The sequence below is a fragment of the Balaenoptera ricei genome, chromosome 5 (genome assembly GCF_028023285.1).
Source record: "Balaenoptera ricei isolate mBalRic1 chromosome 5, mBalRic1.hap2, whole genome shotgun sequence".
Lineage (NCBI taxonomy): Eukaryota > Metazoa > Chordata > Mammalia > Artiodactyla > Balaenopteridae > Balaenoptera > Balaenoptera ricei.
In genome coordinates this window covers 138,545,808-138,570,210 of record NC_082643.1, presented here as the reverse complement: position 1 = coordinate 138,570,210, position 24,403 = coordinate 138,545,808, and the positions used below count along the sequence as shown (strand labels likewise).

General features: G+C 36.0%; 1 protein-coding gene across 2 annotated transcripts in view; it reads right to left on the bottom strand.

Moving 5' to 3' along the window:
• Positions 1–24,403, bottom strand: part of NAA15 (N-alpha-acetyltransferase 15, NatA auxiliary subunit) — a 76,640-nt gene that overhangs the window by 38,434 nt on the left and 13,803 nt on the right. For both annotated transcript variants that reach the window (XM_059923632.1, XM_059923631.1), the window contains exons 2-6: positions 12,675–12,759; positions 10,177–10,281; positions 7,777–7,934; positions 2,858–2,992; positions 1,470–1,623 (exon numbers count right to left, since the gene is read on the bottom strand). In XM_059923632.1, the coding sequence (XP_059779615.1) occupies positions 1,470–1,623; positions 2,858–2,992; positions 7,777–7,934; positions 10,177–10,281; positions 12,675–12,759 (637 nt within the window). The remainder of the gene's footprint in view (positions 1–1,469; positions 1,624–2,857; positions 2,993–7,776; positions 7,935–10,176; positions 10,282–12,674; positions 12,760–24,403) is intronic.

Sequence of the window (24,403 nt, the reverse complement as noted above, 5' to 3'; positions counted from 1 at the left end):
CATTATCCAGTGAGCATAAGCAAATGCTGTAAAAATCTTCTTTTGATCCTATAACCCATTCCATACACCACTACCCTATAGGTGTTTCCTATACAGCAAATCTACTTGTATGCATCATTTATGCATGCTATCTTCAATTCCTCTACTTAAATCTCATTTAAATCTACTTGATTTGTTTGGGCTTTTACTACCCTCCTTCCAAATGTTCAGAACGTTTTTCTGTTAAGGTCATCAGTAACTTCCAAATTGCTAAATCCGTGGGTCAATTCTGAGTCCTCAGCTTGAGCTGTCATTCTTCCTCACTAATAAAGTTATAAAAATAATAAAACAAAACAATGTACTTAAGAGTATTTTGAACAATGTCACATATTTCCGTAAAGAAACTGAGGCTCAAGTCTTGCCCCTCATCATTTAGCTGGTTAGTAGCCAATGAAGGAACTCAAACTAGTTTTTTCAACCTCATGATCTTTCCAAGAAGTCAGAAACCTCCTCCTTTATAACTAACAGACTGCTAAGGGATGATCAACTCAAGTGCGAGAGGGCTGTCTTGGACCTACAGCTCACAAATGAGCTCCAGGCGCCTGAGACTTCCATTCTTTTCTTGCCAGCAGCACTATCCTCTGCTGAAAAGTTCATCAAGCAAATGGTGGCTATACCAACTCTGCACACAGATACCACACTTTCTAGTATTCAACTTCAAGGGAAGCCAAAGAAATCTGAAACCAACAAACTTCAGTCGCCTGGTCTCACAAAGGTAAAGGAATATTTCAGATGGCAATTCTTAGAAAATACTCATATTCTCAATTACTTGTTATTTTTCTTTCACTTTCCATAATCAGTTCCTCAACTTTTAAAACTACAAAGACTCCTTCTTCTCAACCCTCTAATAAACGGCAGAACTGGAGATCTTTATTTAAGGATCTACCCATCCTCCTACCCTAATCCACACATATAAACCCGAATCTCTGGTTTCAATTCAAGTTCTGTGTTCAGAGAGACATTCAGATAAACCATAAAGAACCCTAGGAATGTCCCAGAAGCACTTTAGTAAAGACTGATTTATCAATATATATTACTGACAATAAAGAAATGTGTTGTACACATTCAGTTTCGCCAATAAGCAGTTTCTAAGAAAATCCTCTGTCTTATAAAATTGAGCAATTGCCTCCAGTGTCTTAATCAACTCTAAGTATCTTTGATCTGAAAATACTGTAAAGAGAAAATATTGTACTGAGTCACTTCATTCAATGATTTATTGTTCACAATTTTTTTTCCTATAACAATATCCATTGTTTGAATGTGTATTTTCCCACATTACAAATTATTCAAAGTGCATGAGTAAGAAATAGATTTTGACATCAAATCAAGAAGTTGTGTTCTATGCAACTATCAGTAGCAACTAGATTTTTCAGTTTTGCTCTTTGTCATAATTAAATACCGGAATAAATTACACTCTTTAAAAAAAATACCTTTGGTTTCTTCTACAGCAAGTTTATCACAAATCTGCTTTTCATAGGTACAAAGATGTTCCAGAGCTTCTCTATAGAGACCTGCTTCCCGAAGAACTTGATTCTGATATAAAAGGAGTTCACTATATTCATAATCCACTTTATCAGGGGATGTCTATATATGGATATAAGGAATACTAACAGTAAGAATTTTGTTTTCATATTAGAAAATTGTTCACACACTCAAATACATACAAGAAGTCAAAGGATAATATATAATGGACAAAATTCATTTTTTTAAAATTCCTAAATATCTTTCTAGGGAGCAACTAAGTAAATAATGTCAATATTAACTTATAACCCACTGAATAAAATAATCCATTAAGTCCTTACATATAATAAATAAATAGGGGAGAAAGGAAAGCCCTTACTTAAGAATAGAATGTCAAATAAATCTAGAAGGAACAAGACAGAAAAAATCACCCTTTTGAAACTATCATAGGAACAGTAGATTCAGGCAATAATCATAATCAATGAATGCTAAAACTAGTGGTGAAAAGTTTGATGAAGAACAGACTATTCATAAAGTCTCAAATTGTTTATTAAATACAAAGAGAAAAAAATAACAAGTTTATAGTGAAGAAACCTGGCAGACACCACCTTAACCAAGTAATCAAATGGAACACACACCACGTGACTCAATGTGGTGAACTAAGAAGGGCTTGAAATCACTTCTGTAGTTTCCTGCCAAAAATGCATAACAATGTCTAATAATGAGGAAACATCAAATAAATCCAAATTGATGGACATTCTACGAAAGTACTGCCATGACTCTTCAAAACTACCAATGTCATGAAATACAAAGAAAGTCTTTGAAACTTCCAGATTAAAAGAGACTGAAGAGAAATGACAACTAAATGTAAGTTATGATTCTAAACTGGATCCTGAAATGGAAAAAAAAAGTCCTAGAAAGGATATAAACAGGCTGATTAGTAAATTTTGAATATGCGTTGTGGATTAGATAATAACAGTCTATCAATGTTAAATTTCCTAATTTTTTGATAATCTATACAGCAGTATCTATAGATTTGACAACTATAAAGTTATTTTTAGGAAATACCACACCGAAGCACTTAGGAGTAAAAGAGCATGGTATCTACAATTACTCTCAAATGTTTCAGGAAAAAAATTAAATAGCTAAGTAAATATAGAGACTGTAAGTAAATGTATCAAATATTAACAATTAGTTAATGTGAGTGAACTTCTATATGGAGTTCTTTGTACTCTTCTTGCAACTTTTCTGTAAGTTTGAAACTATTTCAAATAAAAAGTAAGGCTATATACACTTCTCTCTTTGAGTTATATTAAGAATAAGACCTAGTTTACTAGGTATGACTTCTGGTTGTTACCTGTTGTGTTTTCCTAAATTCTTCTAAAATCTTTGCTGCCATTTCATAATCTTCTAATAAATGGTAAGCAATAGCATAACCAATCCACGATGCTCTCTGCGCAGGTCGAAGCTGAAGTAATTGATATCTCGTTTCCTTTAAGAGGGGAAAAAAACACTTCTTAGTTTTACAATGAAAGTAAATGCGTCTTAAAAAGATCATGTTCATTTACCCCACAACACTGAGCAATCTGTAACACAAGGATGAAAATCATAACAGAAAATAGTTTCAAACATCCACATTGTGTAGCTTTACAGAAGCAAAAACGTATTTCTTAAGAAGCACAATGAAGCTTCCAAGATAATCTTGTAATTTTTTAAAAGGTTAAGACATGGTACCCTTTATTACTTACTGATCTACTTACTCTAAGAAAAGAGGACATGGGGAGGGGGAAGGGTAAGCTGGGACGAAGTGAGAGAGTGGCATGGACATATATACACTACCAAATGTAAAATAGATAGCTAGTGGGAAGCAGCTGCATAGCACAGGGAGATCAGCTCGGTGCTTTGTGACCACCTAGAGGGGTGGGATAGGGAGGGTGGGAGGGAGACTCAAGAGGGAGGAGATATGGGGATACATGTATATGTATAGCTGATTCACTCTGTCATACAGCAGAAGCTAACACACCACTGTGAAGCAATTACATTCCAATAAAGATGTTAAAAAAAACCCCAAAACTATGGGATGCAGCAAAAACAGTTCTAAGAGGGAATTTTATAGCAATACAAGCCTACCTCAAGAAACAAGAAAAATCTCAAATAAACAATCTAACCTTACACCTAAAGGAACTAGAGAAAGAAGAACAAACAAAACCCAAAGTTAGCAGAAGGAAAGAAATGATAAAGATCAGAGCAGAAATAAATGAAATAGAAACAAAGAAAACAATAGCAAAGATCAATACAACTAAAAGCTGGTTCTTTGAGAAGATAAACAAAATTGATAAACCATTAGCCAGACTCATCAAGAAGAAGAGGGAGAGGACTCAAATCAATAAAATTAGAAATGAAAAAGGAGAAGTTACAACAGACACCGCAGAAATACAAAGCATCCTAAGAGACTACTACAAGCAACTCTATGCCAACAAAATGGACAACCTGGAAGAAATGGACAAATTCATAGAAAAGTATAACCTTCCAAGATGGAACCAGGAAGAAATAGAAAATATGAAGAGACCAATCACAAGTAATGAAATTGAAACTGTGATTTAAAATCTTCCAACAAACAAAAGTCCAGGACCAGATGGCTTCACAGGTGAATTCTATCAAACATTTAGAGAAGAGCTAACACCCATCCTTCTCAAACTCTTCCAAAAAATTGCAGAGGAAGGAACACTCCCAAACTCATTCTATGAGGCCACCATCACCCTGATACCAAAACCAGACAAAGATACTACAAAAAAAGAAAATTACAGACCAATATCACTGATGAATATTGATGCAAAAATCCTCAACAAAATACTAGCAAACAGAAACCCACAACACATTAAAGGGATCATACACCATGATCAAGTGGGATTTATCCCAGGGATGCAAGGATTCTTCAATATACGCAAATCAATCAATGTGATACACCATATTAACAAATTGAAGAATAAAAACCATATGATCATCTCAACAGATGCAGAAAAAGCTTCTGACAAGATTCAACACCCATTTATGATAAAAACTCTCCAGAAAGTGGGCACAGAGGGAACCTACCTCAACATAATAAAGGCCATATATGACAAACCCACAGCAAACATCATTCTCAATGGTGAAAAACAGAAAGCATTTCCTCTAAGATCAGGAACAAGACAAGGATGTCCACTCTCACCACTCTTATTCAACATAGTTTTGGAAGTCCTAGCCACGGCAATCAGAGAAGAAAAAGAAATAAAAGGAATACAAGTTGGAAAAGAAGAAGTAAAACTGTCACTGTTTGCAGATGAGATGATACTATACATAGAGAATCCTAAAGATGCCACCAGAAAACTACCAGAGCTAATCAATGAATTTGGTAAAGTTACAGGATACAAAATTAATGCACAGAAATCTCTTGCATTCCTATACACTAATGATGATAAATCTGAAAGAGAAATTAAGGAAACACTCCCATTTACCATTGCAACAAAAAGAATAAAATACCTAGGAATAAACCTACCTAGGGAGACAAAAGACCTGTATGCAGAAAACTATAAGACACTGATGAAAGAAATTAAAGATGATACCAACAGATGAAGAGATAAACTATGTTCTTGGATTGGAAGAATCAATATTGTGAAAATGACTATACTACCCAAAGCAATCTACAGATTCAATGCAATCCCTATCAAATTACCAATGGCATTTTTTACGGAACTAGAACAAAAAATCTTAAAGTTTATATGGAGACACAAATGACCCTGAATAGCCAAAGCAGTCTTGAGGGAAAAAAACAGAGCTGGAGGAATCAGACTCCATGACTTCAGACTATATCACAAAGCTACAGTAATCAAGACAATATGGTACTGGCACAAAAACAGAAATATAGATCAATGGAACAAGATAGAAAACCCAGAGATAAACCCACACACCTATGGTCAACTAATCTATGACAAAGGAGGCAAGGATATACAATGGAGAAAAGACAGTCTCTTCAATAAATGGTGCTGGGAAAACTGGACAGCTACATGTAAAAGAATGAAATTAGAACACTCCCTAACACCATACACAAAAATAAACTCAAAATGGACTCAAGACCTAAATGTAAGACTGGACACTATAAAGCTCTTAGAGGAAAACATAGGAAGAAGACCCTTTGACATAAATCACAGCAAGATCTTTTTTGATCCACCTCCTAGAGTAATGGATATAAAAACAAAAATAAACAAATGGGACCTAATGAAACTTAAAAGCTTTTGCACAGCAAAGGAAACCATAAACAAGACGAAAGACAACCCTCAGAATGGGAGAAAATATTTGCAAACGAATCAACGGACAAAGGATTAATCTCCAAAATATATAAACAGCTCATGCAGTTCAATATTAAAGGAACAAACAACCCAATGAAAAAATGGGCAGAATGCCTAAATAGACATTTCTCCAGAGAAGACATACAGATGGCCAAGAAGCACATGAAAAGCTGCTCAACTTGACTAATTATTAGAGAAATGCAAATCAAAACTACAATGAGGTATCGCCTCACATCAGTTAGAATGGGCATCATCAGAAAATCTACAAACAACAAATACTGGAGAGGGTGTGGAGAAAAGGGAACCCTCTTGCACTGTTGGTGGGAATGTAAACTGGTACAGCCACTATGGAGAACAGTATGGAGGTTCCTTAGAAAACTAAAAATAGAATTACCATATGATCCAGCAATCCCACTACTGGGCATATACCCAGAGAAAACCATAATTCAAAAAGACACATGCACCCCAATGTTCACTGCAGCACTATTTACAATAGCCAGGTCATGGAAACAACCTAAATGCCCATCGACAGACGAATGGATAAAGAAGTTGTGGTACATATATACAATGGAATATTACTCAGCCATAAAAAGGAACGAAATTGAGTCATTTGTTGAGACGTGGATGGATCTAGAGACTGTCATACAGAGAGAAGTAAGTCGAAAGAGAAAAACAAATATCGTATAATAACGCATGTATGTGGAACCTAGAAAAATGGTACAGATGAACCGGTTTGCAGGGCAGAGGTTGAGACACAGATGTAGAGAACAAATGTATGGACACCAAGGGGGGAAAGCCGCGGGGGGGGGGGTGGGGGGGTGGGGATGGTGGTGTGCTGAATTGCACGATTGGGATTGACATGTAGACACTGATGTGTATAAAATTGATGACTAATAAGAACCTGCTGTATAAAAAAATAAATTAAATTAAATTTAAAAATTAAAAAAAAAGATAGTACAAAGGAATAAAACCACTTTTTTAAAATACAGTGCCCAACTACTGAGCTAAGATCTATAGAAAACAACTCAACAGGTACTACATGGAAAAATAAAAAGAGGGACTAAATAAATCTGATTTAATAGACTGATTTAAGGGTTAAAATATAGCTACAGTGGTGATCATTTTGTAATGCAGAAAAATACAGAACACTATGTTGTGCACCAGGAACTAATATAGCATCATAGGGCAATTAAACTTCAAAAACTCCAACCAACCAACCAAACTCAGAGAAAAAGAAATCAGATTTGTGGTTACCAGAGGTGGGAATGGGAGTGCCGTGGGGAGAACGGGGTATTAAATGAATGTGGTCAAAGGTACACACATCCAATTGTAAGATAAATTAAGTACTAGGGGTGTAATGTACAATATGATTAATATAATTAACATTTCTGTATGTTATATGTGGAAACTGTTACAAGAGTAAACCCTAAGAGTTCTCAGCACCAGGAACAAATATAATTTTTCCTTTTTCTATTACCTTGTATCTATATAAGATGATGAATGCTTACTAAACTTACTGTGGTAACATTTCATGATGTAAACAAAATCATTATGCTGTACACCTTAAACTTATACAGTGCTGTATGTCAATTATATTTGAATAAAACTGGAAGGAAATCCCCCCCCCGCACACACAATGTAGCTACTAAGACAGAATATTAATCTCTATGAAGGTAAAAGGAATAAACAAACAAAAAATATATATATAAAAATGTTAACTTTTCACTGAATTGATTAACTCAATCTTATACAGTAATCCAACTCTGCCTCACAGTAAAATAATTTTTAAATCTGATTAGTCCACTCATAAACACAATCACTACTGGGGGAAGAGAGCAAGATTCAATTAAATTTTTTTTTAATGGAAAACTTGTTATCAGAAAGTACTCAAAAAAAGTTTTAAATATTTAAACAATATTTCCTCCTTAGAATAAAAAAATTCTCTACTTACCCTGTAACCCTCAAGATCTCGCATTTGAATCTGTAGTAAAGAAAGGTCCCTTAAGATTTGAAGATTGTCTTTATCCCATTTTAGCGCATTTCTGTAACACTTAATGGCTTCATCATATTTCTTGTCTGACCTCTGGAGAAGGCCATAAACATGCCAACCTAAAGGATTTAGTTAAGGATACAACCTCCAGGTCAAGAAATAAAGTTCCAATAATATTCTCTATGAAACTCAGAAAACTACATCTATTTATAAAATTACAAGCTTAAAAAACAGAGAGAATATAAAGACAGAAGGTAGTCTTGATACAGTGGGGGGAAAAAGCACAGCTCTTCGAGCCAGAGAAAACAGGTCTAGCCTGCCTTATTAGCTCTGTGACCTTAAACAAGTTAATTTAATCTTATGTTTCCTCAATTATAAAATATAAATAAATAGAAAGCCTATACAGCAAAGCACAGCAGTTTGGTGACAAAATGGAATAACATATAAAGTGCTCACTGGCTTGCACAAAAATAAATGCTCAATAAATATTAAGAATTATCTTTACTTTTAAAAGGAAAAAGAGGGAATGGGTATCCATGACATGTAATTGTTTTAAATCAAGTGTATTTTCTTTTCCTTAGCTAACAAGGTCCTTGGGACAGACCCTTAGTGCAGTATAAAGTTCCTAAAAATCAACCACTTAAATTTAGGGTGCAGGTGGCCAAAATGGACAGTCTCCTATTCAAAGAACTTAAAGTCTAGTAAGGGATACAGATAAGTAAGCAAAATTACAGTAGGCTGTAAAACTGTGCTACAAAGGGGGGAAAATATGTAAATAATCCCACTCCCCTAATACAGGTCTTTTTCACTTTAGATCTTGACTACTGCAAGTCACCCATCCCCCTGCCTTCAGTCTCTCTGCTTTTACTCTCACCTGCCAGAGTAACCTTTCTAAAACACACACAATCAAAAGAAGAAAGTCTACTTCCCTTTCCAGAAATGAGTAATGTTTCTCTCTCAGATCAGATTCCAACTTTTCAATCTAACAACTTCTACACTTCTTAACAGAGTCAGTAAATACAGAATTTCTAGGGTGACATGTATAACTGAAAATACATATATAATGTTATAAATTTTATTCGAAAAATAATCTTCATTTTCATTATGCAAATGACAAAGTAAAGGTTAACAAATCTTCTCAGTTGGTTGAAACATGGTTTTAAAAAGCCTGAGATACACTACCCTTCATAATATGGCACCCATTACCTACCTTCCTATTCCCCGCACCCCCATTTCAGGACTTGATCAACTCTCTTGAGCACTGCAACACCTTTTAACTGCCTTGAATCTTCTTCTTCTAAAAATCTATCCTCAAGGAGTTTAACACTGCTAAAAATTTAAAGAAATTTATGTTCATCAAGAGGAACCCAGTTAAATAAAGCATGGCAAGTACATATAGAACACTGCACCAACATTAAAATGATGAAAAGATAGCTACAAAATCTTATTACTTAATCCTTTGCTTACCTTTTCAGTTTCTGGTTACTCTCAACTCACTCACTTCTGCTTTACTGGATTAGTGATAATTGTTGAACAAATTATAACATTTTATGTAATACTCAGAAGTGTTAAGCTTCTACCAAGTATCTTCCTTCACTAGACTATAAGATCCTTGACAGCAAAATCCATATCTTTTCTTAGTCTGTATTATTCCAGACTAACACTTGAAAATTTGCTAAGTGTTTCAGCACTTCATTGTGTTAGCCAACAAAATAGGTAAAGAAATATGTTAAAAACTATTTAAAAAACAGTAACCCACAATTTTTTCTCTATCTTCCCTCAGACATTTGTACTTGATCCTACTCTCACACTTCTCTTAATAAAATAAAATTCACCTCACACAGTACAGCATTATCAGGGACTATGTTAAGCATCATTAAATCTTTACACCACCCCAGTGAAATGGGTATGAGTATTCTCATTTAACACATAAGGAAACTAAGCCCTAAGATCACAGTTAGAAAGAAGCTGAGCTGAGATTCAAACCAAAGTGAAGCCTACTCCAAACCCTGGGCTCTCAATCAGTATACTCTACTGCCTTCTCATACTCCTTATCGTATATCCTTCTCTAAATTCATGCTATGATGGAATCGGCAGGGTACCTCTTTTTTTAAGTGTGGGAAGAGCTTTCATAGATATTTTAAAAGGCAAGTCCCATTTATCTGTGACTAGATACAATGGTAGAACATGGTAGGTATACAAAAATGTTTCCTGAATGAATGCAGTTGCTATTATTCAACTGAAGAAAGAACCATCTCCTCTGGAGTTACACAGTAAGAGAGATCTAAAGCTTCTGACTCCCAAATTGCTGCCTTAGCTCAAGACACCACAATCCAACCCTTAAATATACAAAAAGGATACACACATGACTCTTCAAGTCATTTCTCAAACCTCTACGAACCAATTCATAAGCTTCTTCCTTTTTTCCCAAACAGTTCAATGTTAATCCTTTCATAGCCAGGGTTTCTATTTTTAAAAAAAAGAAAAAGAAGAAAAGGAAGAAAAAAGAAAAGGAATTTAAAGATAACTAACAACAACAAAAACGGTAACCATAATCTCAAATACAAATGTTACATTATCCTACATATTTAAAACTTCAAGGAGATTCCTGGGAAAATGTCCAGGTTTTTAAAGAATTAAAATATTTGTTAAATTGACAAATGAAGTAACTACACATTTCTATACTGTAGGCCTCCCTAGATTTTTTTTTTTTTTTAGATAAAAAGATACAAAAATGCATGAATATCTGGTAATCCATATGCTAACAAGATAAAATGATTTTCCTACTGTTCAGGGGAATTCCATGACCTTATTAAATCACTACTTTAAAGTATGAAAAACTTTATCTTGAAACAGACTATCTCTGTGAACCCAAGTTACATAAAGGTTAAATTCACTGTTCAACTATTTAAATATACACATAAATTACATTTCTGGTTTTCATAAATTTATTTTAAAATGATTTTTTGGGATTACTATTAAATATACAAGTAAAAGAAGATGTCAAACACCTGTCGTTCACAATCCACAGATTAAAAAAGAGTTGAGGAAAATATTTTCAGAAAGTGAAAAACAATATTTCTAATTTCATAATGTATATTCTATGAAACACAAATGAATATAAAATATTCATTATGATTAATTTGCCTTTTAGGACTACAATTTAAAATTTATAGAAAAATTAATTAGGAATAAAAGATAAGGATTAAACATATTATCCTGAGGAAAAGTCAACATTTATAGTAAAACACAGATAAAGAAACGGAAGCAAAAAAAAAAAAGAAGGAAAAAAATGTGTACAAAATCATCAAAAATCATGCATAAATTTAAAGGAAAAGGAAGCAAACAAACAAAATATATTTGGCAAGTAGCCAAATTAGCAAGGTACTGTAGAAAGTAATACTTTGTTGTTAAACAGGTAAAATCTATTCTTGCAAGAAACAACTTCAAGTGTCTTAATTAATGAAAACCCAGGTTGTCAGTAAGTATAGAACAAATCATAACTTATGTACTGTTAAAAAGTATTTTCGGGCTTCCCTGGTGGCGCAGTGGTTGAGAGTCTGCCTGCCAATGCAGGGCACACGGGTTCGAGCCCTGGTCTGGGAAGATCCCACGTGCCGCGGAGCAGCTGAGCCCGTGAGCCACAACTACTGAGCCTGCGCGTCTGGAGCCTGTGCTCCACAGCGGGAGAGGCCGCGATAGTGAGAGGCCCGCGCACCGCGATGAAGAGCGGCCCCCGCTTGCCGCAACTAGAGAAAGCCCTGGCACAGAGATGAAGACCCAACACAGCCAAAAATAAATAAATAAATAAACAAAGTAAACAATGCGTTTAAAAAAAAATACATTAAAAAAAAAAGTATTTTCAATTAAATTATGATACTTCATATGCAACCTGATTTCAGATATGTTAAAATATGAAGGGAAATTGCATTTTAGACACAATGAAAGTTGGTACTCTGCTGTACTGAAACTCTATGGTGACTATACGACTAAAAGTTATATTACCATTATGCATACTTTTGGAATGAATATAAAACAACCTAATATCCAATCGGCTAGCAAAACTATTTTTTAACAAGGAAATGGAGAGAGAAAATTTTAGATACTTTATTCCCACTGCTTTCCATCTTTAAACAATTTTATTACTATAGTGAAAGTACGCGAGTAAAGATAGCTAACAGGGAACTATTGCTCTTTCCCTCTTCAATACTAAGAGAACATTATCAAATTAATTAACAAAGAGCCATGTTTCCTAACTACAAATCAGACCTGTGAAAGCTTATTTTTCCTTTGCTTCTTTACAAGTTTATCCTACAAACATCTCACTGTCCAATTTTGTACCCTCACACAGGCAAAAGCTATGTAAACTTTCAAAATCATGTCTTAAACATGACTGTCTTGAAAAACTAATTAAGATACAATGCTAAATAAGAAGGTGCTGGTTCATGAGCAAAGACCCAAATGGATACTTTCTGAATAAGCTTATTGTAAGGAATAAAATTTCTCTAGCTCAACCAAAGTTCTCAAGCAAAATTTTCTTGTAACATTTTAAATAAACTTATTTATTAAACTTAAATTAGCATATTTGTCTTACTAGGTTCTTTTGCCTTTCCTATGGTGCTAATATTCAAAATAGGAATAAATCAGAACTCAAGTAGATTGTGTTATCATTTTCTCGACAATAAATTCAAAGTATTAGTACTAAACATCTCACAGGAGTCAAGGATAAGAAGGTCCATTCTCTCTGGAAAACAGTCTAGGCAGCTGGGATTAACAGAACCCAAATAAGTGAAACCAGACAAGTAAGCAAAGCCTTACCTACTTACGCTTACAAGCAAGTGTACAGTATTTACACTTACCTCCATGCTCAGCAAATTTGGGGTTAGAGAGGATTTGTTTACAGAATTTCAATCCATTTCTGTACTGTTTATGTTCATAACATCTCTGTCAAAACAAAAGAGAAAACTTTAAGTTTAGCAAGAAATGCAAACAATTTTAAATTCGGTGCTAAATTTTTGATTCTGTTAAATACAACAAAATGATCACGTTATTTCCATATTCTCCTAAATCCCACTAAAACGCAGTTTAAAAAAAAAAATACAGGGAGTTCTCTGGTGGCTTAGTGGTTAGGATTCGACACTTTCACTGCAGTGACCGGGGTTCAATCCCTGCTCAGGGAACTGGATATCGCAAGCCACACTGTGCAGCCAAAATTTAAAAAAAAAAAAAAGGAAGGTTCAAATACAGAAAGTAAAAGCAAGACAAAGGGACAAAATATACATTAGAAAAAATAAGAAAATCATTAGCTTACTCCAAAAGGTCCAACAAGTGTTAATAATATGAAAACTGGAAAAAAAAAGAAAGGTGTAGAAATTATATTTTAAAATAACATTTTCTTTTTGCTGAAGGAAACAAGTCTCTGAAGCCACAAGGGACAAACAAGTGCATGCAAATTAACAAAGGGGAAAAAAGACCCACACTATGGCATACCATAATGAAAATTCAAAGCCTGGAAATAATGGTCCTTAAAAACTTCCAGAGGGGCTTCCCTGGTGGCGCAGTGGTTGAGAATCTGCCTGCCAATGCAGGGGACACGGGTTCGAGCCCTGGTCTGGGAAGATCCCACATGCCGTGGAGCGACTAAGCCCGTGAGCCACAATTGCTGAGCCTGCGCGTCTGGAGCCTGTGCTCCACAACAAGAGAGGCCGCGATAGTGAGAGGCCCGCGCACCGCGATGAAGAGCGGTCCCCGCACCGCGATGAAGAGTGGCCCCCACTTGCCGCAACTAGAGAAAGCCCTGGCACAGAGACGAAGACCCAACACAGCCATAAATAAATAAATAAATAAATAAATAAAATTTAAAAAAAAAAAAAAAAAAAACAACTTCCAGAGACAGGGGTTTCCCTGGCGGCGCAGTGGTTAAGAATCCGCCTGCCAATGCAGGGGACAAGGGTTCGAGCCCTGGCCCAGGAAGATCCCACATGCCGCAGAGCAACTAAGCCCGTGTGCCACAACTACTGAGCCTGAGCTCTAGAGCCTGCGAGCCACAACTACTGAGCCCACGTGCCACAACTACTGAAGCCTGCACGCCTAGAGCCCGTGCTCCGCAACAAGAGAAGCCACCACAATGAGAAGTCTGCGCAATGCAAAGAAGAGTAGCCCCCGCTCACCACAACTAGAGAAAGCCCATGCGCAGCAACGAAGACCCAACACAGCCAAAAAAAAAAAAAAAAAAACTTCCAGAGAGAAAAAAACAAGTCACATAAAAAGATCTGTTATCAGAATAGCACTGAACTTTTACTCCAAAGTAACAATGGAATATTGCTAAAAGCTATAAAACTACACACAGCCTTCAAAATTCAGAATTCCTTACCTAGTTAAACTGTCAACCAAGTATATATAAGTAAAATGACAGTTTAAAGCTTCTCAGAAAGTTAAAATTTTCTCTCTCTGCACTCTTCCTTAGGAAGCTATTAAAAGGAATCAAAACAAAAAAGATAACATGGGACTTAGTAAATAAGTAATCTAATGCAGAAAAAAGAACTAGAGAACAACCACTCCAAAATAAAACAGGACGCCAATGGCCACCATGGAATAGGTTTCTATCAAGGACAAAAATGGAAAATTTTATTTATAAACACCTGACAGAAATACAGGCACATTTGGGGAAAATGAGCAATGGGTCTATAGAAAACCAGGCAACTGAATAAGTAAGATAGGTATTAGCTCCAGGAGAAATAAAGGCTTATATAAGAGAGTGTGGTGGTCTTAGTGGTCTTAGTGTAATATTTGGCTCAACAATAAAAAAATACATGTATAGTTATAAAAATGTAAATATTTAATACTGGTTTATCAAAATATTGTGATATAAGTATAAAGAGAGAAAGACAAGTGAGCAAATGTGTGAATGATGAAGTTCCAAGCCCTCATTTTCCATAAACAGAAGTCAATAAATGTCTAAAAGTCATGAGAAATAATGTTATAGGGACTTCCCTGGTGGTTCAGTGGCTAAGACTCCATGCTCCCAATGCAGGGGGCCCGAGTTTGATCCCTGGTCAGGGAACTAGATCCCACATGCCACAACTAAGAATTCTCATGCCGCTACTAAAGATCCTGCGTGCTGCAACGAAGATTCTGCGTGCCACAACCTAAGACCTGGCGCAGTCAAATAAATAAATAAATATTTTAAAAAAGAAGAAAGAAATAATGTTATATTACTAAGCAACAGAAAAGCAAATACCAGAGAAAATAGCTAGAAGGACTGAGGGTGCTTGATTCTGGTGTGGGAAGGTATGGAGGGGATGGGGAGGGAGGGTGAGTTGACAAATTCTTTTTCATCATAAACCTTTTAGTGCTATCTGACTTTTAAGTATCACCATGTGCTTTCATAACAATAATTATTTTTAAAGCACTGTATTCATTACAGAAAACATCTTAAAGATATGGTACTCTATGCCAGATTTCACTGTCATTAAGTTTAAACAAATTTTACTCACAATTTTTAAAACAATACATTCAAAATCTGGGAGGGGTAGTTAATGCAAATGATAATAAAATCATAGAAAAATGTGGAGAAACAAAAATGTAAAATTTTACATTCAGCACCATGAAATCAACTGCTTAAAGCTCAATGATGGAGCCAACTACAGAGCTGTCTTATAATCAACTAGGTACTCACCATCTCTATTTTGTTGTTCACATCTCAAACCTAATACACTATCCAAAACACAACTGATTTTCCCCCCAGAATCTATTCACCAAGTCTTCACTGTCTCAAGAGATGCCCTTCCCTCAACTCACCCTCACTCAGATGATGAAGCAAAAAACCTAATTATCCTCTGTGCTTTCCTTCCCTGACACTTCCATTCTCTAGTAGATCCATCAGTCCTAGTTTCTCTGCAATAGCTTCCTAACTCTCAGCCCTTCCCACAATCAACAGGCAAAGTGATCTGGGGGATACGAGGGAGGGGAGAGCAGAAGCAGTAACGTAACCATATGCAGCCAAAGAAACATACGACTAAGCAACTAAATTTAGTGTTCCTATTTACTTAGCAGAAAGCCTAAAAATAATTTTTCTTATAATAATTAAAATATTAGTAAAAACCATTAAAGGAAGCTATGACATAAAGACTAGGCTAATTAAAAGTGACACTCCTAACTTGTCACTGTTTTCCAGGAACTACATACATAGAAAGAATAGTTTAAGCACACTATTCTTTTTTTTTTTAATACATCTTTATTGGAGTATAATTGCTTCACCATACTGTGTTAGTTTCTGTTGTACAACAAAGGGAATCAGCCATATGCATACATATATCCCCATATCCCCTCCCTTTCGAGCCTCCCTCCCTCCCACCCTCCCTATCCCACCTCTCCAGGTCATCGCAAAGCACTGAGCTGATCTCCCTGTGCTATGCTGCTGCTTCCCACTAGCTAACTATTTTACATTCGGTAGTGTATATATGTCCATGCTACGCTCACTTCACCCCAGCTTCCCCCTCCCACCCCATGTCATCAAGTCCATTCTCTATGTCTACCTCTTTATTCCTGCCCTGCAGCTAGCTAGGTTCATCAGTACCTTTTTTTTTTTTTTTTTTTTTTAGATTCCATATATATGTGTTAGCATACGGTATTTGTTTTTCTCTTTGTGGCTTACTTCACTCTGTATGACAGACTCTAGGTCCATCCACCTCACTACAAATAACTCAATTTCGTTCTTTTTATGGCTGAGTAATATTCCATTGTATACATGTGCCACATCTTTATCCATTCATCTGTCAATGGACATTTAGGTTGGTTCCATGTCCTGGCTACTGTAAATAGTGCTGCAATGAACACTGTGGTACATGTCTCTTTCTGAATTACGGTTTTCTCAGGGTATATGCCCAGTAGTAGGATTGCTGGGTCATATGGTAGTTCTATTTTTAGTTTTTTAAGGAACCTCCATACTGTTCTCCATAGTGGTTCTATCAATTTACATTCCCACCAACAATGCAGGAGGGTTCCCTTTTCACCACACCCTTTCCAGCATTTATTGTTTCTAGATTTTTTGATAATGGCCATTCTGACTGGTGTGAGGTGATACCTCATTGTAGTTTTGATTTGCATTTCTCTAATAATTAGTGATTTTGAACATCTTTTCATGTGCCTCTTGGCCATCTATATGTCTTTGCCATCTGTATGTCTTCTTTGGTGAAATGTCTACTTAGGTCTTCTGCCCATTTTTTAATTGAATTGTTGTTTTTTTGATATTGAGCTCCATGAGCTGTTTTTATATTTTGGAGTTTAATCATTTGTCTGTTGTTTCATTTGCAAATACTTTCTCCCATTCTGAGGGTTGCTTTTTGTCTTGTTTATGGTTTCCTTTGCTGTGCAAAAGCTTTTAAGTTTAATTAGGTCCCATTTGTTTATTTTTGTTTTTATTTCCATTACTCTAGGAGGTGGGTCACAAAAGATCTTGCTGTGGTTTATGCCAAAGAGTGTTTTTCCTGTGTTTTTCCTATGTTTTCCTCTAAGAGTTTTATAGTGTCTGGTCTTACATTTAGCTCTTTAATCCATTTGGAGTTTATTTTTGTGTGTGGTGTTAGGTAGTGTTCTAATTTCATTCTTTTACATGTAGCTGTCCAGTTTTCCCAGCACCACTTATTGAAGAGGCTGTCTTTTCTCCATTGTATGTTTTTGCCTCCTCTGTCATAAACTAGGTGACCATACGTGCATGGGTTTATCTCTGGGCTTTCTATCCTGTACCACTGATCTATATTTCTGTTTTTGTGCCAGTACCACACTGTCTTGATTACTGTAGCTGTGTAGTATAGTTTGAAGTCGGGGAGCCTGATTCCTCCAGTTCCATTTTTCTTTCTCAAGATCGCTTTGGCTATTCGGGATCTTTTGTGTTTCCATACGAATTGTAAAATTTTTTGTTCTAATTCTGTGAAGAATGCCATTGGTAGTTTCATAGGGGTTGCACTGAATCTGTAGAGTGCTTTGGTTGGTATAGTCATTTTCACAATACTGATTCTTCCAATTCAAGAACATGGTATATTTCTCCATCTGTTTATGTCATCTTTTTTTTTTTTTTTTTAATAATGAGAGCCTCTGGGAACTACAGTTTTGCCTTTTATTTTATTTAATTTATTTATTTATTATTTATGGCTGTGTTGGGTCTTCGGTTCGTGCGAGGGCTTTCTCTAGTTGTGGCAAGTGGGGGCCACTCTTCATCGCGGTGCGCGGGCCTCTCATTATCGTGGCCTCTCTTGTTGCGGAGCACAGGCTCCAGACGCGCAGGCTCAGTAATTGTGGCTCACGGGCCTAGCCGCTCCACGGCATGTGGGATCTTCCCAGACCAGGGCTCGAACCCGTGCCCCTGCATTGGCAGGCAGATTCTCAACCACTGCGCCACCAGGGAAGCCCTGTTTATATCATCTTTGACTTCTTTCATCAGTGTTGTATAGTTTTGTAAGTATAAGTCTTCCACCTCCTTAGGTAGGTTTATTCCTAGGTATTTTATTCTTTCTGTTGCTATGGTAAATGGGAGTGTTTCCTTAATTTCTCTTTCTGATTTTTCATTGTTAGTGTATAGAAATGCCAGAGATTTCTGTGCATTAATTTTGCATCCTGCAACTCTACCAAATTCATTGGTTGGTTTTAGGAGTTTTCTGGTGGCATCTTTAGGATTTTCTATGTATAGTATCATGGCATCTGCAAACAGTGACAGTTTTACTTCTTCTTTTCCAATTTGTATTCCTTTTATTTCTTTTTCTTCTCTGGCTGCTGTGGCTAGGATTTCCAAAACTATGTTGAATAAGAGTGGTGAGAGTGGACATCCTTGTCTTGTTCCTGATCTTAGTGGAAATGTTTTCAGTTTTTCACCATTGAGTATGATGTTTGCCATGAGTTTGTCATATATGGCCTTCATTATGTTGAGGTAGGTTCCCTCTGTGCCCATTTTCTGGAGAGTTTTTATCATAAATGGCTGTTGAATTTTGTCAAAAGCTTTTTCTGAATCTATTGAGATGATCATATGGTTTTTATTCCTTAATTTGTTAATATGATGTAAAGACTAGGCTAATTAAAAGTGACACTCCTAACTTGTCACAGTTTTCCAGGAACTACATACATACAAAGAACAGTTTAAGTACATTATTCTTTCTTTTTAAAATAAATTTATTTATTTATTATTTTTGGCTGCATTGGGTCTTCATTGCTGTACATGGGCTTTCTCCAGTTGTGGTGAGCAGAGGCTACTCTTTGTTGCGGTGTGCGGGCTTCTCATTGCAGTGGCTTCTCTTGTTGCAGAGCACGGGCTCTAGGCACGCAGGCATCAGTAGTTGTGGCACGCAGGCTTCAGCAGTTGTGGCTCGCGGGCTCTAGAGCGCAGGCTCAGTAGTTGTGGGGCACAGGCTTAGTTGCTCTGCGGCATGTGGGATCTTCCCAGACCAGGGCTCGAACCCGTGTCCCCTGCATTGGCAGGCAGATTCTTAACAACTGCGCCACCAGGGAAGCCCCCTAAGTACACTATTCTTAAAACCCTCAATTTGCTCTCTAAAAATTTATTTCTGTAAAAACGTAGTAAGGGAACTTCCACTTTTAGCCATGATGGAGTGAGGCTGAACTTGTCCTTCTAACGTAAACAACAAAACCAGACAAAATATATAAAATAACTGTTGCCAGACACTGGACAACAGGCAGTGCAGGATTGTGAACCACGGGTTGGGGGGACATGATACACTTGGTAATGTCACTGTTTTACAGATCATAGCACAGGGAGAAGGAGCCGAAGCAGAGCACAACAGTCCACAGAGTTGAAGAAACAAAGATTGAAGTTCACGGAGGCTGAGGTATTCTGCAAGGCAGAGTACTGAAAGTGATGGAACTATTCAGAGAAAGACATCCAAAAATCTGCATGGGGTCCTCGTGCATCTGTTGCCAGAGATTACAAACCTAGTTAGTGGCAAAATTCCTAGTTAGTGTTGGCGGGCCTAACAGTCTAGGTCCTCTGAGTCCCAGTTAAGAGCTCTTTCCACCACATACAGAAATTTTATTACATTTTATTAACATAAATATTATTAAAGCCGAGTTTTCATCTTTTAACAGATCTTCTGGTCAACAAATTCAACTTTTATCTCACCTTTTGTTCCTTTGCTTACTCAGTACTATAATCAAATAGGCAATAAAAATGCCAAAAATAAGGTGACAAAAATGAACACACACAGATTAACCAATTTGATAAATCTCCCAAATAACTGAGTTTACCAAATGAAAATGAAAAACCGAACTCCACTTTCTTTGAATGAGATAATAATACTATACACTTAGTTTTTTATTTTATCAAACTTCACAAAAGTAATTAAGTTTCAGTTCCTAATGATTATGCTCCCAATTCATGAAATTTGGCGGCTGCTCATATTGAAATTATATTCAATGCCACTAACCCAATTATCTTCTGTCAAGGTGACCCATAAAAATAACTGAGAATGGCATACCATTCAGTGTGCATTTAAGGAAACAGACCTCAATCTCTTTTTTTCCTAAAAGCACTACTCTTACAACAGGTCACTCATAACAAATGAGAGTAGTATTCTCACAGTTTAATGGAAAAAGTAACAGCAAACATTCAATTTACTTTACCCCAAAAAATGTCCTTGAAACTTCTGCTCTTGCCCAAAGATAAACTCTAGTAGCATACAGGGCTTACAAGAAAAATAGGAAGTAGTATATCATATTCAACAATTTCTTTCCTCCAAACATATAAGGCCAGATCTATGTATAATTCAGCTTTAACACAGGTTTCTGTCTAATCAAAATGGAATCTTATAAAAGCAGTCTTAAAGTATAACAGAAGATATAATCATAAGAAGTCCTTTTTTGAACTATTCAAAAGGCGTAAATGTACAAAATGAAAAAAATAATTTGCTTGTTTTTAAAAATCCCATGTAACACTATCACCAAAGTTAATTCTACAGAATCATGGGAATAAAGCTACCATGATAAGATTCTTTTTTTTTTTTAAACCATAAGATACTTAATGCTGCTTTAATCAAACCTGTAGACTTAAAGTAAATCTTTAGAGAATTTACTTTTATTTAGGTTAAGAGAGATGCAAATACTACATACAGTATACTTTGACCAAAGGTTTCACATCAATTCATTTAAAACAGGCTTTGTAAAACGACATTGTGGGCAGACATGTTAAGTTCTCCATAGTAGAATCATCAAATTAAATAAAAATACATGTCTACAATCCCATCTCTGAAATTTTTGTGTTTGGGGAGTTCTTGAAATTTCAGAATTATAAATAAGGGGTTCCCTTGGTATGGAATGAATGCCATAGTATTCTGTTTGTCACCTTGCCTGTAACATGAACATATGTTAATTCAAAATTAAACATAATAGTTTCAAAAATATTAGAATATTGTAGACGGTTAGCTTTCATTAGCAGCTAAATTTTAAAATATTAACACTGTGCTACAGAAACAGTAAAGCAAAACAGGATATAATTCAAACAGAATGAACTGTTCAAATCCTGTGTGCTAAATGCTGGCACCATACACTGAGACTCCTGCTTCTAAAACGTCTAGGAATAACTGATACCAGCTCATGCTCCTGCCAAGCATAAAACTGGTTAAGTAAATATGAAATAATTATTTTCAGCCATTGGACAATAGCCAACACAGGACTGTGCTCTTAGAAGGGAAACAAGGTAAATCCCAAGAAAATCTTTTTTTTTTTTTTTCTCTATAGGCATTTTCCAGACTGCAGAATAGAGAGGAGGAACACAAGTAGAACATGGCAGTCTTACTGACCTAAGCAGATATCTGAGATAGAAAACGCCTGAAGAGCTGAAACTTATGGAGCAGGGTATCAGAAAGAACTGTACAGAGATGAAATTTCAGAAATCTGTACAAGAGTTTTGGTCAAATATTAAATTGATCAGGCACACTGCAGAATTCTACTCAAGTTGGCCAAGAACAACTACCAAGTAGCATGAGCTGAACAACTATTGATGCTTATACATGGCTGGGAGACATCTGAGTTCCAAACATCCAGTTAGAGACTTCATTAAACGCTCCAGGATTCATCAGAGACCCAGAAATGCCACACCTTGGGAATAAGGATAATCTAGACCCACTTTTATTAAAGCTTAAAAACAAGAACAAGCTGATGCACAAGCAAATTAACCATCTGCCAAAACAAAACTCTATTACAAAGGACAACAAGATCCAGATACTCAATATCCTAGTGTCTATAATACACATTACAGAAAAACAAAAATTATTAGAAATGTGAAGAAACAGGAAATTGTGACCCATGACCTACAGAAAAAAATTAATCAACAAAAACAGATTCAGAAATAATGATAGAAATAGCAGACAGACATTAAAACAGTAACTATTAAGTAATATTAAAAGGTTGAAAGGAAAACATGAAATAATCAGAAAACAAATAGGAAATCTCAATAGAGAAATGGAAACTATTAAACCCACAGAACCGAGAATCTCAACAAACTTCAAGCAGGATCAGCTAAAAAAAAGAAAACAACAAAACAAAAAGCAAACAAAAAAAGAGGCACATCACAATCCAAATGCTAAGAAGTAAGGACAAAAGAGAAAATTATAAAAGTAGTCAGAAAAAAGCCTGTATTCTAAAAGGTCTCCAATTATCATATCAGCTTCCACCTTAAGAAAGTAGAAAAATAAGAGCAAATTAAACTCAACATAAGCAGAAGAAACAAAAGAAAAAAGAACAGAAACAATGAAATAGAAAAGAGAAAAATAAAGGAAATCAGTGAAACCAAAAGCCGGTTCTTTGAGAAGATCAATAAAATTGATAAACCTCTAACCAAATATGGGCATGATCACAAAAGTACACGGCACAGCGAAATAACTAGAACCCCAGCTTTCTAGACAGAGGATGAGAAGAGGAGCCCCAGGGAAACAAAATATCAGGAAGATCACAGAGGAGGCGGAACTGGGGAAAGCAACCCCATAAAGTTGTTTATGAATTCCAGGGTTCATAAACATGCAATCTTATTCACAGCACACCAGACTTTGAGAACTGAACTAACAGATACATCATCCAGGCCCCAGGCCAGCTACTGGATGGCACATTAGCAGGACAGATCCAACCAGTACTACAAAGATTTTAAAAACAGAACTGACAGTAGAACTGTGACATGGCAAATAAAGAAACCAGGCTATTTACATCAATAGAAGATAGTGACATATAAAATTTAAATATAATACATACAATTTATGGGGGGTGGGGTTGTTTTGTTTTGGCCACACCGGGTGACATGCAGGATATCAATTCCCTGACCAGGGATCGGACACGTGTCCCCTGCAGTGGAAACGGAGTCTTAACCGCTGGACCGCCAGGGAAGTCCCAATACATACAATTTAGATTTGGCATTAACATTACATAATTTTCTTTAGTATTAAATACACCTTTCTATTGTTTTCCTTCAGCTAATACAAAAAACATTTTATCCATCAAAACTGATTAAAAGGAATGCAGCCTCCAATCAAGCTAAATGATAAAAGCCAAACTTAGCTTTAAAAGTCAGCCATTTTGAAATGATGCCTGGGATTTGACAAAATAATCCAGGGGGTAGGAGTCATAGATGAAAAAGAATGCACTGAAAGTTGGTAATTGTCAAACCAAGGAGACAGGTTCATTATATTATTGTCTTTGTTTTCATATGTTTGAAATTTTCACAATTAAAAAGTTAAAAAGAAAATGAGCCTTAGCTATGCCACAATCAACTCAGGAAACATTTATTAACTTACTAGGAGCCTGGCTAGCACTTAGTAGTGCCAGTGTACTGGAACTACTTTTAGTAGTCCTACTTCTGTAGAGCAGACAGGTATGGAGAAAGGGCACCTACAGTCTTTAGACTCAGAGCTATAGCTATTTAACGTTTTAATTAGCTAATATTAAATAAAATTTAAATTTCTTCAGTAAACCTCCTCAGTCACACTACCCACATCTCAGGTGTTCAATAGCCACATGTGACTAATGGCTAACACAGGGAAATTCAAATGCAGAACATTTCCATCATCACAAGAAACTCTATTGGACAACGCTGCTCTAGAGTCTACAGTTCAAATCTTAGAAAACACTTAGACAGGTTTGCATCACTGGCTTAATTAAACTTATTAGAGCCTCAACTGTGTCACCTGCAAAATGTGGACATTAACAACCTTGCAGGGTTAAGGTGAGAATTAAATACAAATGTATAAAAAGAACCTGAGTAAGCACTCAATAAAATGTTTAAATAAAGCACTACGGTATCAGTTACAGCTTAAAATATTTAGACTCAACACAGTGTGACTGATTATAGAGAAATCTGAAAGCAGAAACTGAATTAAAATATACAATCAGGAGGAACAAGGTGTCTCTTCTGAGATGGTGTAAATGCTCTACATCTTGAAAGGGCCACAGGCTGCATTGGTTTGTGACTTGTCAAAATTAAAGAGCAGCATGCCCAAGACAGCTAATAGAACAGTACACTCAAAACCTGTGCACTTCACTGTAGGTAATGATACTTTAAATTTTTAAATGTTTTTTGAAAAGAAAACATAGGAACGCT